The sequence below is a fragment of the Dromiciops gliroides genome, chromosome 1 (genome assembly GCF_019393635.1).
Source record: "Dromiciops gliroides isolate mDroGli1 chromosome 1, mDroGli1.pri, whole genome shotgun sequence".
NCBI classification, from domain to species: domain Eukaryota; kingdom Metazoa; phylum Chordata; class Mammalia; order Microbiotheria; family Microbiotheriidae; genus Dromiciops; species Dromiciops gliroides.
The window spans coordinates 441,423,708-441,440,333 of NC_057861.1; the positions used below are offsets into that span (position 1 = coordinate 441,423,708).

Genomic DNA, 16,626 nt, shown 5'->3' on the forward strand with positions numbered 1-16,626 from the left:
TCCTTTTTGTTACCCCTTAAGGTTTTTTTTTTAATATCATCATATCAGAATCAACTTATACCCACACCTTCTGTCTGTGTGTGTTCCTCCTATATACAGATACAGTTCTCAAGAGTTATAAGTATCTTCTACTGATGTAGGGATGTAAACATTTTAACCTTATTGAATAACATGTTTTGGTTTTTCCCCTCTTTTACCTTTATATGCTCCTCTTGAGTCTTGTATTTGTAGATTAAATTTTTTCTGTTCAGTTCTGGGCTTTTCATAAGGAAAGTTTTAAAGTCTCCTATTTTACTGAATGCCCATCTTTTCCCCTGAAAGATTAAGTTTAATTTTGCTGGGTAGTACATTCTTGGTTGTAATCCCAGTTCCTTTGCTGTTGGGAATATCCTATTCCAGGCCCTCTGATCCTTTAATGTTGAAGCTACTAAGTCCTGTGTAATCCTGATTTTTGTTCCTTAGTATTTAAATTGTTTCTTTCTTGCTGCTTACAGTATTTTCTCCTTTACTTGATAATTCTGGAATTTGGATACAATATTCCTTGGAGTTTTCCTTTTGGAGTCTCTTTCAGGAGGTAATCGGTGGATTCTTTCAATGACTATTTTTCCTCGGTTCTGAGACATTGGGGCAGTTCTCCTTGATAATGTCATGAAATATGCTGTCTAGGCTCTTTTTTTTGGATCATGGTCCTCAGGTAGTGCAATTATTCTTAAATTGTCCCTCCTGGATCTATTTTCCAGGTCTGTTATTTTTCTGAAGAGGTATTTTATGTTTTCTTATACTTTTATAGTCCTTTAATTCTGCTTTACTTCTTCCTGTTGTCTCATTGAGTCATTAGCTTCCATCTTCCCAATTTTGATTCTTAAGGAATTATTTTCACCCATCACCTTCTGCATCTCCTTTTCCATTTGGCCAATTTCATTTTTTCCCATAAAAGTATTTTATTATTTTCCAGTTCCATGTAGAGGTAGTTTGCAACACTTTTTTTTATAAGTTTTCTAGTTTCAATTTTTTCTCCCTTCTTCCCCTCCCTCCCTCCTCCCCAAGACAGCAAGCAATCTGATATAGGTTATATATATACAATCACATTAAACATATTTCTGCATTAGTCATGCTGTGCTAAAAGAATCAGAGCAAAAAGGGAAAACCTCAAAAAAGAAAGAAAAATAGATATAGTATGGTTCAATCTGCATCTAGATTCCATAGTTTGATTTTTTCTGGATTTGAAGAGGATTTTCCATCATGAGTCCTTTGGAACTATCTTGGACCATTGTATTGCTGAGAAGAGTCAAGTCTATCACAGCTGATCAACACACCAATTGCATTTTTAATGAGTTGTTTTCCTCAATTTTTGTCCTTTTTCTAAGTTATTGACTCTCTCTTGCATAATTCTCATTCTTTTCCTACTTTTTTCCTATACCTCTCTTATTTGGTTTATAAAATCCTTTTTTAGCTCTTCCAAGAGGGCTTTTTGGTCTCAAGACCACCAACCCAGTGAGATAGACCTTTCCTGTCAACCTCTCCTGAGTTATCTCAAGCTGGAAAATTGTTTTACTTTGACCTTTTGTTGGTTCCGCCACCCCAGAATTCCATTTGTGGCATTATTTTAAAGTTGTTTGGAGGGGAGTTTGTGAGAACTCAGGCAAGTCCCTGCCTTTACTCTGCCATTTTCTGCTTATTTTTTTTTACCTATTTCTTGTATATAGCAGATTGTTGGATTTTGTTATCTATCCTTCCACTTGTTTTATAAAATAGTTTAATGCACTTACATTTAAAGTTATGATTGTTTGCTTGTGTTTTCTTCCATTTATTTCTCTTAATGATTTTTATTTCCTTCTTCCTTTAAGTTATCACTTTTTTCCTGTGATTAGCTTTGTTTATATTGCTTTGCTGTTAGTCTGGTTCCCTACTTTTCCCCTTTCCCATTTCCCATTTGCTTGCCCCCATCCTAAGTTCTTTTAATTTACCTAAATTGCTCATTTCTTTTTAAATGTATTCATCAATTTCTTCCCTTCTGAGTCCTTTCTCTTTTCTTGCCTAGTTAAATGAGTGCTTCACCATCTTCCTTCTCCTCCAAAATCTTATTATAAGTAATTTTCTTTTACTGCCCCCATTTCCAAAAAGTCTTCTTTTGCTTTATCTTCCTCATTATTTCTCTTTCTTTATACTGTATTCTGAATTTTATTTTCTGATTCATGGGGTATACCCTTACTTTTTCCTTCTTTATGCCCTGTGTCCCTTATAGGGGTCAAGCTTCTGAAGCATCAGAGCTATCTCTTCTACCCAATATCTATGTTATTACCTTTGTAAATATTATCCATTCTCCTTTTTATTAGGTGTCTTGCTCTTAGAAACATCAATTCATGAGGGAAGCAATTTTAGATGGTAGGCCCTCTGTGCCTGAGATCACAAGGCCTGGCCCTGCTTTCTACCCAGTCTCCATTCCTAACACTCTGCTGCCCTATCTCTGGGTCTATGTCTTCCTCCTTCTCTTTTTTCATAAAAATCTTTAGAACACATCTGTTAACTATTATCAGGTTCAGTTCAATCCAAGTACAGCCAGATCTCCCCCTACTTCTCTATGTTATAGATGAACTACTTTACTTGCTATTCCCAAAATATGCATTATGCTTTTCTTTTTCTATATACCTTTGCTTGTGTAGGTGACTTCATCTGAATGCCTTACTTTCATCTTTGCCCATCAAAATTCTACCCATCCTTTAAGGCTCAGGTTAAATGCCATTTCCTCTCTAAAGCCTTTTCTGGTTTTCTTGGGAATAAGTATACTCTCTTAAATCCTTTAGCATTCGTACCCCTCTTATCTCATACCCCTTATATTGTGGTTATTTGTTACATGGTTTCATGGTATAATGGAAGGAACATTGGTTCTAGAATCAGAGGTCCTTGGTTCAAATCCTACCAGTAGCTATTTATGTCACCTTGGCAGTCATTTATCTTCCCTGGTCTTCAGTGTCCTTATCTATAAAATAATGGGGATTGGATAAGACGGTTTCTGAGGCCCTTCCAACTAAAAATCTTTGATCCTCTGTCCAGCCTCAGACACTTACTAGTTGTGTGACCCTGAGCAAGTCACTTCACTTCAATTTCCTCATCTATAAAATGGGGATGATAATAACATCAACCTCCCAGGGTGCTTCTTTGACCTTGAGCAATCCACTCCACTGCCCTGAAACTAATTTTTCCCAATTGTAAAATAAGGACATCCTGTGGTCTCTTCAATTTTTAAAAATATGTCCCAACAATGAAAAAGGAATTTATGGAAAAGCTATTCAGGTGATAAAGCAGCTGTTACTGTAATATCATGGACAGACAGCACAGTGTAAGTAGAGGTAGGAGGGTTGGGTTAAGATTCAGGAAGCCCTGCTATTGCCTTGCTCCATCTCTCTGGGCCTGAGCAAGCAGTGCCATCCAAAGAATAAGAATGGGGACAAAGGATCGTTAGGATCCCTTGCAACTCTATAATCTGTGAGTCTATAAATTATTATTCCCTTTCTTTTACTGGGGGGTTCATGTGCATGTATAGAAATGTTTTGTTCTCCACTGATTTAGGCAGAGGAGGAAAAATGCTCCTGCCCCCACAGGTGATTTCTATGGCCGAGGAACCACTTTACTTGCTATAAGGATCTAATAAGTTAACATATGTCAAGTACTTTGCAAACCTAAAATTGCTAACTACTCCAATTATTATTCCATGGGACTTGAAACCACATCTGGTGGGGTAGAGGTGGGAAGGAGTGGCTATTAGGCATCCCCTTGGGTATGTATTAGAAGGGCTCTCTACACTTTTTTCTACATATTTAAAAAGTATCAGAGGGGCCAGGCAGGCCACCAACCACCAGGAACTGAGTATCTTGATACATGAACAAACTCAAGTTTAGGAAAAAATATGAAAAGCTCTTTCCTACCATGTTTGAAGAATATGCCTAGTAAAAAAGATAGGCTTGGGCTGTCAGAGAAATAAAACCATGTGAGAGCTCAGTGCTTGAAATTACATCTATGCCCTCCTGGAGGGCAAACAAAATGAAGAAATGAATTAAGAAATAATGCATTTATGAAATCCAGAAGGGTCAGTGCTATATTATCTCCTTATGGTCATCATATTTAATAGCTCCAAGACTAATTCACAGTATTCAAATCCAGCTTACTTTATGAGATATTTAACCATTGCAAAATTAAGTTTCACAAGGGAATGGACCCATATAACTTCTCCAGTGTTACAGAGCCATGAATCTGGCCTAAGCCTACTGTCTTCATGGAAAACCATTTCAAAGAACTTTGAGGAGAAATATTTATTGAATCATAAGATTGATACAAAGCATTGGCTTTCTATATTGCCAAAATTAATATTTTGCTCTGTGTTGAATCCCATCAGTTCATTATTTCCAACAGCAGATGGTAGCATTTTCACATGAATATACCTTCTGAGTTGATTGTTTTTTAATGCCAGTGGAAAAAAATACTGATAGTTTTGATGTTCTTTTGTTTCTGAAAATGATATATTTTTTTAAAGATGTAAAATATTTTCAAAGGAAGCTTTTTAGAGCTGTCGTCAAATGCATTGGTCTATAAGTTGCAGATTCTCCTCTCTTCCCTTTTAATAAAAGGAAACATTTGTCCTTCTCTAGTCCTTGAGTACCTCATCTGATCTCTCTGGTCTTGCAAAGATCATTGAATTATGGCTCCCCAGGCAGAATCGGCAGTGGGGCAAAGGAAGCTTTGGGGGGAATAACAGTATTTAATGTTGGGGATGATGTATAAGTGCTAGTTTTAGAGGCAGGCGGACCTAAGTTCGGATCTTGCCTCTGGTACTTACAAGCTATGTGACCATGGGCAAGTCACTTGGACTCTGAATATCAGTTTCCCCTTCTGTGGATTAGGGTTAATTTCTGTAGTACAAACCTCACAGTGTTCTTGTGGGTCACAAATGGAACAGAATGTTTGTGAAATATTTTGCAAACTTTAAGAACTATATAGTGTGACAATTAAAAATATGAGACACAGTTTCTGAATAATTTAATCATTTTATTAATAGTCCAGCAGGTTATTAATAAAAGGATGGTCAATGATCATCTCTCTTAGACAGAAGACCTCTAATGGCAGTGGGGTCACAGCTTATATGCCCTTCTTCGTCTTTTTTTTTTTTTAGTGAGGCAATTGGGGTTAAGTGACTTGCCCAGGGTCACACAGCTAGTAAGTGTTAAGTGTCTGAGGCTGGATTTGAACTCAGGTACTCCCGACTCCAGGGCCGGTGCTCAATCCACTGCGCCACCTAGCTGCCCCACTTATATGCCCTTCTAAACTGTAGGTGGTCCATCACATAGCAATCAAATTTAATTGGTTAACAGCAATCAAATCCAATTGGTTGACATGATTGGAGGTGAGAAACATGACTTAGGTTACTCAAATTTTAGTCAAAAAGACATCAGAGGGGGCAGCTAGGTGGCACAGTGGATAAAGCACCGGCCCTGGATTCAGGAGGACATGAGTTCAAATCTGGCCTCAGACACTTGACACTTACTAGCTGTGTGACCCTGGGCAAGTCACTTAACCCTCATTGCCCCACCAAAATAATAAATAAAATGCTGCTCAAGACATCAGAGAAAGAATGTAGACCCCATCCAAGCTGATTGCAGCACAGTAGTTTCCACCCAGGTGTAGTTTGGAGCAGACTATTATCAGTAATAAGTCTTTCAGAAAGAAATTGAAAAACTTAGAAAGAGGGGGGTATCGATTATTAATAATTATTCCTCACAGTAGATGTCAGTTAATATTGTTATTATATGATCCATTTGTGGAACAACAACAACAAAGCGTCTCTGAAGCAACACCAAGGGGGCTCTGAGAGGCAGAGGCCAGAAGCCAGGAGGCCAACTGTTGCCCCTGGGTCACAGCTGTGAGAGGCATGCTAGTTGCATTATTATCTTCCCACCCAGCTGGAAGTCAAAAGAAAATGATACTCCTTTCTATATGGTTTATAGGTGGGGGAACAGAAGTGGGGATGATTCTATTGCTTTATTTCCTCTATTATTTAGCTTGCTGTTCTGTCCCAATTAGTTATTTTGCTATTTGGTATATAGTTCTTCTTTTTGGACTGTCCATAGATAATGGATGGGATGGGAGTTTATTTTTGTATAATTATGATTAGCCAAAATATTCTATAGTGACAGGGTTCTAGAACCAAGTGGAAACCCTATTTTACAGGATATTTTCAATATCCTTTCTGTTGGCTTTTCTTACCACCTTTAGTGCTTCCAACACTAATATGACAGAACCATGCCGTGGTTTTGTATTACCTTCTTTTTATCTGCCCTTGCTTTCATCTTTTGTACAGATTATTTTTTATAAAAATCTAAATTCTTTAACAAGGTCCCTATGTATCCACATTAATCTCTTTAGATAACTGCGCCTTTTACTTCTCACAGGAATTGTTTAATTCTCAAGACCTTAGCTTTTCATTCTTGAGAGGTTCTCATGTCTAAATGCCCCTCTACAAATGCTATAAGATTGTGCTCATTTTTTTGTCCTTTACAAAACTCTAAGATACAATGGTGATTTTTCCTTAAGGTTTTCATTATTCTTTCCATCTCCCTGTCACCCAACTATCTCCTTCCATCAGCAGCTAGTTCTTCCTTGTTCACAAGAATCATATCCAGTGTAGAAGTTCATTCATTTCTCTAAATTTTAAAGTTTGAAATTTTCATTAGGACAAGTCAAGGAATCATTAGCTGTTCTGCTTTTATGCCAGAGAGCAAAAGAGGAGAGAAAGAGGGGGGAGAGAGAGAGAGAGAAAGAGGTTGGGCAGGGAAGGAGAAAATTACTGAATTTCTTCATTTTTGATTTAAGGAACATTTTAGGCCATTCAGACTTCCACCGAATTCTGACTTTTCCTTTGACTGTTAAGCAGTTGCTAAATAGATCTATTTATTTATTTTGGCCTCATTTGGCCATTGTTTGGCCTCTGGATGGCTCAGAGTGGGCCTAGAGAGTAGTTGTTTCTATTTTGGCTAGAAACCCTACGGGTCTTCCCCCAGCCCCATCTCTTCATTTATTCTTTCTTTCCTTCTTTCTTTCTTTCTTTCTTTCTTCTTTCTTTCTTCCTTCGGTCCTTCCTTCCTTAGGCAGTGGGGTTAAGTGACTTGCCCAGGGTCACACAGCTAGTGTTAAGTGTCTGAGGCCAGATTTGAACTCAGGTCCTCCTGAATCCAGGGCTGGTGCTCTATCCATGGTGCCACCTAGCTGCCCCTATTTTCTTTTTTGACTAGGCAAAAGACAACTTTCTTTGCCTCCTTTCTTACCTAGCCTAAATCACTTAATGGGCATTGCCTCAGGAAAACTGAAACCCGTGAGAGGTCTTAGCTTAAAAGGCCCAAGTCTCTGGGGCAGCTAGGTGGCGCATTGGATAGAGCACCAGCCCTGGAGCCAGGAGGACCTGAGTTCAAATCTGGCCTCAGACACTTAACACTTATTAGCTGTGTGACCCTGGGCAAGTCACTTAACTCCAATTGCCTCACTAAAAAAAAAAAAAAGGTCCGAGTCTCCTACTGCATCCTAGAGCATCTCTAGTCATCCAGATCTATATTTTGCCACTGAACCCAGAGGGCTCTGGGGGAGGAGTGAGCCTGGTGACTGCACAGCCCTGCCTCATTTAAATCCAATTCACTGTAACTCATGACTTCACCTGATGTTTTGGTCCTCTTTGAGAATGAAGGACAAAAAACAGCAACAATAAGCAGTTGCTAATACAATTTTCAAAGCCTGAGACCTTCATTTTCAGTGTTATGTTCTTATTTCTACGTAGCACAAACTTCGGAGCTACTCTCCCAGTGCCCACTTGCACTGGAAGGTTGGGTCCCCAGAATCCCTCTTGGCTCTGAGGTTTTTAAATACTAAAGCTCATGAGCTCTCATCAAAATGTTTCCTCCCATGATTATCTGTTGATATCAAGTAGTCAACCATACTTAATTAGCTTTTAGAAAGAGGTAGTTACTAAAGAGTAGAATCAGAATGGTCGGTGTACATTCCTTCCCAGAGTCTATACCACACCCTCCTGCCAGTGCATGCAGAGATCATGGGGGAAGGTGGTCTCAAGCTTGGAGCCCATGTGACACAAGATGGTGACTCAGCTCCTGGTGGTCCTTTTGCTGGGTTTCTCCAGATCTTCTGGTGTAGACTTGTAGTGCTGCTGTCTTTGTAGAATCCATGAGGCTGCCTCTCCTTGGGGTATCCAGTGTGTCCTTGGCTCCTTACACAAACCCTGTCACCAGCCACCCATGCCCCAGGGATGCCGGGAGGATTCCAATCCCTAACCCTTTACCCTCAGAGGTTCAGTGGGAGAGAGAATGCCATGGCACTCTCCTCCCTTTACGCTGCCCCTGCAGCAATTCCTTCTTGGAGGCTCAACTGTCCCCTCTTTTCTTTTTTCTTCAGCCACTACGGTCACAGAGGCCCACACAGCCACTTCCCTGCATTATTTTAATAGCTTCCTAATCAGCCTTCCCATCTGCAATCTCTTCCCTAGGTCTTAGTTTCCTCATCTCTAAAATGTGGGGGTTGGCCTTGATGGTATCTCAATCCCTCCTAGGACTAAATTCATGATCCTTTAAGCCTCCACTGAGAAATTACCTTCTGTATGCACAGATCTTCTCAAAATGTTTTTTTTTAATTCATTAAAGCCCAAACATTCAAAGGCCGGCGTCATCTAGAACCATTCTACACTTTCAGCTTTATGTCGCACTAGTTTCCTCCTCACCCAGTCTACACTCCCCCAAACCAGACTTCTCCTAACACTCTTTTCCACCTTTTTCACCTCTGTGCTCTTACTCCTAGAGTTCTTTTTGCCTAGACTGCCAGTCCTGCCCTCTCCACCTATTGAAATTCTAAGTGAATGTCATTGCTTCCCTGAAGTTTTCCCTATCCCCTGGTCAGAAATTTTCTTTCCCTCCTGTGTTCTCACATAGAGTTTTATTTATAGTCGTATGAACCATTTTGTTATAATTGTTAATGTCCATGTCTTCTCCTTCCCTCTTTCCAATCTAAAGCAAGGATCTATGGATCATGTTTTGTTCTGCATTGTAGCTTGTCAGCACTTAGGACAATAATGCTCTGTGCACAGTAGGCTATTAATGAGATAACATCTCGAAAGCCCTTTGCTAATCGTACTTAGAGTACCATTAACTACTTAAAATAAAATCAATTATTATTATTATCATTGTTTTTTAATGGAATTAGTTGAACTTGCTCAAAGCCATATTGATGAGCAATCTTGTATCCAATTTGATTCTTTCAGGAGCACCCAATACTTGGCCAGCCTTTCTTTGTCCTTCATCCTTGCAAGACAAGTGAATTCATGACTTTTTTGTTAAAAGATTCTGAAAAAGACTTCAGGTGAGAGATACTAGTCTGATACACTTAATTGCATTTCTATTTAAATGTAAATATATGGTTCTAAAATAATATTCAGATGGTAGTAAGATCTGCCTTTAAAAAAAATTTTAAGTAGGGAAAGCGAGGTGGCACAGTGGATTAAGCACCTGCCCTGGATTCAGGAGGCCCTGAGTTCAAATCCGGCCTCAGACACTTGACACTTACTAGCTGTGTGACCCTGGGCAAGTCACTTAACCCCAATTGCCTCACCAAAAAAAAAAAAAATTTAAGTAAACCGATGCTTAGTATGGAGCCGGGCACATAGTAAATACTTAATAAATATCTGTTGCTTGATTTTCTATGATGATTCCAAACTACAATGAAAATATTAGTCTTTCAATTTGCTTTTTTTTTTTTTGAAGGAATATGAACTACATTACATCATGGCTCAGCATTGTGGGACCAGTAGTGGGGCTGAACCTACCTTTGAGTTATGCCAAGGCAATGTCTCAACATGATATAAAACCAGATTGATACAAGGTAAAGAAAAGGGTTTTTGTAATATTTTGTGGTTACCTGAAGGAGTTTCTTGCTTAAGTACCCTCTATTTTTGTTGTTGTTGGGAAGTTTTTCAGTCGTGTCTGACCTTTCATGACCCCATTTGGGGTTTTCTTGACAAAGATACTGGAGGGGTTTGCCATTTTCTTCTCCAATTCATTTTACAGATGAAGAAACTGAGGCAAACAAGGTTAAGTGACTTGCTCAGGGTCACACAGCTACTAAGTATCTGGGGCCAAATTTGAATTCAGGAAGATGAATCTTCTGGACTCCAGGCCCGGCACTCTGTCCTCTTTGCCACACCACCTAGCACCCCAAATGCCCTCCAAGTAAAATACTGCATTTGTAGTAAGAGGATTCCATTCCTGGCTCTGCTGTTGACTTCTTGTGTGACCTTGGGCAAGGCTCTTCAGGTCTAGGGCTTCACGTTTCCCTTGTAAAATAAGGGATTGGATGAGACGACTCCTGAAGTCTCTTCCAACTCTAAATCTGTGCTTCTTCTGTGGCTTATTGTGTGTTATCATTGTACTCTAACCAGCCAGGGGGGTGTCATCTGCCACATTCATACAGCTTCCCCCTTCACGGGACCAGGCTGATATAGGGAAGTCTTCATTCAAATGGCTTTTCTTGGCTCCCTGTTTACCATATTTTGTCCCTGTCTTTTTGCCTTGTTCCTGTGCTACATTCAGGCCTCTCGGTCAAACTCCACATGCCGAGGAATCTCAGGACAGAGGATGGACAATGCCACCCACTACAGTCTTCACAGGAGCTCTTCCTGTTTCTGTTTTTCCTTGTTTATGCTACCTACCTCAAAGACTCAGGACACTGGGCCTCACTAAGAGAGAGAATAACTTGTTGAGCTTCCTGCGTCACTGAATTCCATGAAAGAATCATTTCCGTATTCTTTTCCTCTGCTCTAATCACATCCTTTCTTCTGGCAGTAGGGCTCAAAATGGATGTGAACATTCCTGGTGAACATGACTGAAGTTCCCTGGTATAAGATTTTTAAAAAATATTTAAAATAGAAAATTGGTTTTATGTAGATAAAGTAAATTTTCACTTCTTAAGAAGAATTATTTCTAAGAAATAATAAACTACCACTTGTTCTGGGCACATGGTTGATATTTAATAAATACCTTTACATTGATTTTTTCTTTTTCATTTTACAATATGTTCCTTCTTTCCATACATGTCCCCCTACATGCTCCTTATTCCCAGGCATTGAATTCTATTTCCTTCAGATTCTGTTTCAATTTAGTCAGAAATTTTAAAGCATGTTATGAGCCAGGCTCCCTGCTAGCTCCTGCAGATGCAAAAGCAAAATAAAATGAAAATGTACTTTGGGGAGTGCAAGAGGGTGTCATCACATTGGCACAGATAAGGAAACCCAGAATATGACCTTGGACACATCACATACCTCCCTAGGCCTCAGTTTTCTCATCTGTACCCTGAACAGATTAAACCAGATGGCCTCTGATGTTCCTTTTAGCCCTAAACTTATCCTCTGGTCATGTGATCCTCTGACTAGGAAGCCTGTGACATATCTGTTTCTATGACGATAATGACAGTGATGATATCTAGCATTTATAGAGCACCTACAATGTGTCAGGCACTGTGCTGAGTGTCCTAGGTCTCCCCCATTCCATGGCAGGGACTGGTTTTTACCTCTTCTTGCATCCCAAATGGGATCACGAAGCATTGGACACAGCTCAACCACTACAAGAACTATGAGATAACTCCTTGTTCCAGAAGCTCTGTCATTTATTTACCTGTGGTAACATAGGTATGGTTTGTGTTTTTTTTTTAACCTTTGGGCATTTTAGTCTCCTTAATAAAAAGTAGAGCTTGGGTTGGGTGATTTCTCTTCTCCGTCCCAGCACTAATACTCAGTTAAGTCTGAATTTGTGACTGACATAGAGATGCTTGTTGGTAATGTTAGTTAAGGTTGACATCTTAAAGAGCAAAAGGAAGCTCTTAGGACTAGGTATTGAGAGACCCGGATACTACTCAGGGCTTTGTAACCCTATGTGACTCTTGGAGAAACCATTTAGATAGAACATTTGTTATCTAGCAATTACTATGTGCTGGTCACTGTGCCCCATGCTGGGAATACAAATACAAGTTCCCCCTGCCCTCAAGCCAGTCCTCCCTCCGCCCCAAGGAATTTCATTCTAATGGGGAGGCTATCCCATCAAAGGGAGCTGGAAAGAGGGGGTGTAGGCAGGTGGTGGGCATACCCAGCAAGGGCAACATGGACAAGTCTGGAGAGTCAGGAGTAGAGAATGAACATGGATGGGCTGGGAATTTCCTGAAATAGTCACCAATCAGAATGGGACAGAGGCATCTCTAGGATGTGTAGGCTTTTGACTCTGAGGTGGAAAAAGTCAGTCAGGAGCAGAACCTCTCTGGGTATCACAATGAGAAAGTTTGACTACAAGATGCCCTATAATGTCCCTTTTAACTAGAACATTACTTCAGTGACTATGCAAGAATATGGAAGCTTTGGGGTTTATAGGATCCTGTTACCTATGTGCTCTGTCTTAAACTGCTCATCAATTGCATCTATGTTTATATAACAGACAACAAGTCTGATTCCTTTTTGTTGTTGTTGTTTTTTTTTTAGTGAGGCAATTGGGGTTAAGTGATTTGCCCAGGGTCACACAGCTAGTAAGTGTTATGTGTCTGAGGTCGGATTTGAACTCAGGTACTCCTGACTCCAGAGCCAGTGCTCCATCCACTGCGCCACCTAGCTGCCCCCTGATTCCTTTTTAATGAAAAGATTTTTTTCCAGTTTGCCTTCATCTGAAAATTTTGCTCTGTGTTTGAAGACAATCCCAGCAAACATCAAAATAGTACAATAAAAATCATGTTCTAAGGGAGTTAATGAACTTCCATGAAAGAAATTAAAGTCTTCATTAGTAGATTAAATGACTTAATGATGACAGAACACCTTTGACTTTTCCTTAATCTAAAGTTTTGGGTTTTGTTTTTTTTTTTACTGTTTTCTCTCACAACTAGCTAATATGGGAATGTTTTCCATGACTATTCATGTATAACTTATTTTGAATTGCTTGAGTTCTTGTGGGTGGGGGGTGGGAATGGAGGGAGGAAGAGAAGTTGGAACACAAAGTTTTAAAAAATTGATGTTAAAATTTGTTTTTACATATATTTTGGAAAATAAAATTCTATTCAAAACAAAACCAAAAAATCAACCAGTAGTTATTAAGTGCCTGTTATGGGCTAGGTACTAGATTTGAGTCAAGTCTAGCAATGGTGGAGCCATAGGCCATTTTGTTCCCTGTCCCATGGGTTCTACAACAGGAGAAACAGGTTTGTTTTTCCTTCAGGTAGGGAGCACAGCCATTCATTGACTTGCTAGCAAGACTGAAAGCTGCTGAGCTGTTGGCGACATTGCTACATGTTTGTGTGACTTGTGAGATTTTTATTCAATCTATAAGCAAATTTCCTAGCTACTGAGTTGCCTGTTACATATTTAGCTAAATGTTTTCTGGGAGGTTTGGCAAAAATGTTCTGCAACTGGAACATCAGTGAGTATGAATTGTTGTTCAGTCATGTCCAAATCAATGTGACCCCATTTTAGGGTTTTCTTGCTAAAGATACTGGTGTAGTTTACATTTCCTTCTCCAGCTCATTTTACAGATGAGGAAACTGAGGCAAAAAGGGTTAAGTGACTTGCCCAGGATCACCCAGTGTCTGAGGCCAGATAGTCTTCATGACTCCAGGCCCAGGACTCTATCCACTGTACCACCTAACTGTCCCACATTAGCCATTTCTGAAAATATATGTCTCTGCATTTAAGTTCATCACCTCTCTGACAGGAATTGAGTGAGTGGTAGGATTCTTCATTCTTTTGGACTTATGGTTTATTAACCACAATGAGACTTCTAAAGCCCAAGACATTTGCACATGAATAGCTCTGTGGACCCAACTGAGTAGCATCAAATATAGTTAATCCTTGAAGGAAAAAAAGCATTGTGTGTTTAAGCATGTAAATTCAATTGAGGCATGCTTACATCAGAAGAATTAGCTGCTCCTGTGTTAGGCAGCAGTATCCCAGTGCTTCTAACAGGCATTGTAGGTTCAGAGGTGCACATTTTCTTGGTAGCAGGAATGGGAGGAGGGGAGTACCAGGAAGACTGATTTTAAGCTTCCTGAAAGCCCAGAAACGAAGATGTGTGTTGAGATGGTTATATTTATGCTTGAGGGGCAGCTAGGTGGTACAGTGGATAGAGCACCAGCCCTGGATTCAGGAAGACCTGAGTTCAAATCCGGCCTCAGACACTTAACACTTAACTAGCTGTATGACCCTGGGCAAGTCACTTAACCCCAATTGCCTCACCAAAAAAAAAAAATAATAATAATAATAAATAAATAGAAATATTTCTGCTTGAACAAGCAAATGTCAACCTCCTTGCTGACTGGGCATTTATGTAACTTAATCATAGAAATTTTTCTACTTCTACAAGGATTGTTTCTTTTTACTTTTTTCCCCATGCTTGGAAACCTGGATTTTTTTTTTTTTTGATTAAGCAAGATATTTCTCATGCTATATTACTGGTGCTTTAAAAAAAATACAATAATGTGGGTCATTCAAATGACTCATTCATATGAAAAACCCTTAAAGAGCTTGAAAGACTTACATGTCCTAAACAGACTAATCTCCTGAAGGGATAGGGCTTATTTTCAGTTTCTTTCTACTTTAGGTCTTTTTATTCCAAAAACATAAATCTATGAATAAAAACTGATTCAGATTTGATTCAACATTTATGTATGTCATTTCTTGGCCGAGAAGAATGGCCATGGACAAAGTGGAAAGAGTTTATAATTACCCTAAAATATAACCATATATCAAACTAAATATGCCTAGGACTTGAATTTCTTCCACCTCTCTTCTTTTTTATTTAAATCAGCCGCATTCTTGGCTTTTTAATGTGAATGTGCTTTACAAAAAACACCTGATCATTTTTTTTTTTAATTTCCAGCTTGGAATCCTTTCTCCTTTCAGCCCCTCTCCCACTCATTACAAAGAAATATGATACTTATATATAAGAAGTCATGCAAAACATATTTCCATATTAGCCATGGGGGGGAGGTAGGGGGAGCCACCCCCCCAACCCCCCCGCAGGAAAGGGAGTGAGAAGGAAAAAAGCCAGAAAAATAAAGTAAAAGAAAATATGCTTCAATCTGTACTCAGTTCTCTTTCTGGTGGTAGATGGCATTTTTGTCATGGATCCTTTGGGATTGTCTTGGATCACTGTATTGATCAGAGTAGCTAAACTGATTATCAACAGATTGTCATTACAATATTGCTGTTACTGTTAAAATTGTTCTCCTGGTTCTGTGCGCTTCACTTTGCATCAGTTCCTATAAGTCTTCTTAAGTTTTCCTAAAACCATCTTACTCATTTCCAAGGGGCAGGTAAAAGGGGAGTACATAGGGAGTAATGAAAAGGAAGAGACGAAAAAAGGCCCACTTTCCATGAGGAACAGAGAGGGCAGTTTAGCTGGAATGCAGTGTGGGAGGGGGCATGATGTTCAATTAGACTGCAAAGAACCAGGAAATGAAACCAAACTAGAGTCACATCTATTTTTATCCTAGAGGTGATCCACACTTAAGGAAACTTTAGCGTCAAATCAATAATTAAGTTCCTACTTTGTGCCAAGCACTGTGCTAAGTTCTGGGGATAGAGAGAAAAGGAAAAAAAAAAAAAGGCCCAGACCTTGTGGTCTAATGGGGGAGACATGCAAACAAATACAAACAAGACACAGACAGGATAATCTCAGGAATGCACTAAGGTTGAGGAAGGCTGGGAAAAGCTTCTTGCAGGTAGGACAGCAGCTAAAATTTAAAGAAAGCCAGGAGTATGGTATTAAGGATTACAAGCTGGGGGGGGGGGGGGGGACAAAGAGGCCGGTGTCCCTAGATCAAAGTATATGGAGGAGTAAGGTTTAAGACTGAAAAAGTAGGAAGAGACCAGGTTATGAAGGCATCAAAATCCAGAGGATTTTATATTTGATTCTGGAGGCGACAGACACTGAAGTTTTGACGGGGGGGGGGGGGGGGGGGGGGGCTGTATGGATGACATGATCAGATCTGAGCTTTAGGAAGATTAATTTGATAGCTGTGTGGAAGATGGACTGGAGGGGCGAGGCAGGGAGACCGACCAGAAGGCTGTTGCAGTGGTCTAAGCATGAGGTGATAAGGGCCTGCAGCAGGATGGTAGTACTGTCAGTTTGAGAAAGGAGTACAGTTCACAGTTGTGCAAATAGTGAATTAGTGTCCCAATTTTTCCATTGATGAAAAAAAGACAATATCTGCATCCAGAGAAGAAACTGATAAAGTATATATAGTGACTTTATATATTTATATTTAATGGTAGCTGTCTCTAGGGGAGAGGGAAGAAAAAAAATGGGGGGAAGTTACGTAACTATTACATATTTAAAAGGAACATCAAGTTGTACATAATTATTTGCAGTATCAAGTACAATCTTTTTTTAAAATTCTGTTACAGAAATGCTTGTTTTATCTCAAATTAAAAATCTAATAAACAAAAATTTTAAACAGATGCTTGAGAAAGGGGAACATAAAATGAAGGTAAAATCAATAGGTCTTAGCAATAGATAAAACCTAGTTTTTGAGTTGTGGTAACTAGGGTGGATGGTG

The 16,626-nt window shown here is 39.5% G+C and overlaps 1 protein-coding gene across 3 annotated transcripts in view; it reads left to right on the forward strand.

Annotated features, from left to right (window-relative positions):
* Positions 1-12,965, forward strand: part of ATG10 (autophagy related 10) — a 339,312-nt gene extending 326,347 nt beyond the window's left edge. For all 3 annotated transcript variants that reach the window (XM_043970681.1, XM_043970670.1, XM_043970690.1), the window contains 3 exons: positions 9,308-9,405; positions 9,807-9,924; positions 10,632-12,965. In XM_043970681.1, the coding sequence (XP_043826616.1) occupies positions 9,308-9,405; positions 9,807-9,918 (210 nt within the window). In that variant the 3' untranslated portion in view covers positions 9,919-9,924; positions 10,632-12,965. The remainder of the gene's footprint in view (positions 1-9,307; positions 9,406-9,806; positions 9,925-10,631) is intronic.
* The last annotated feature ends 3,661 nt before the right edge of the window (positions 12,966-16,626 follow it).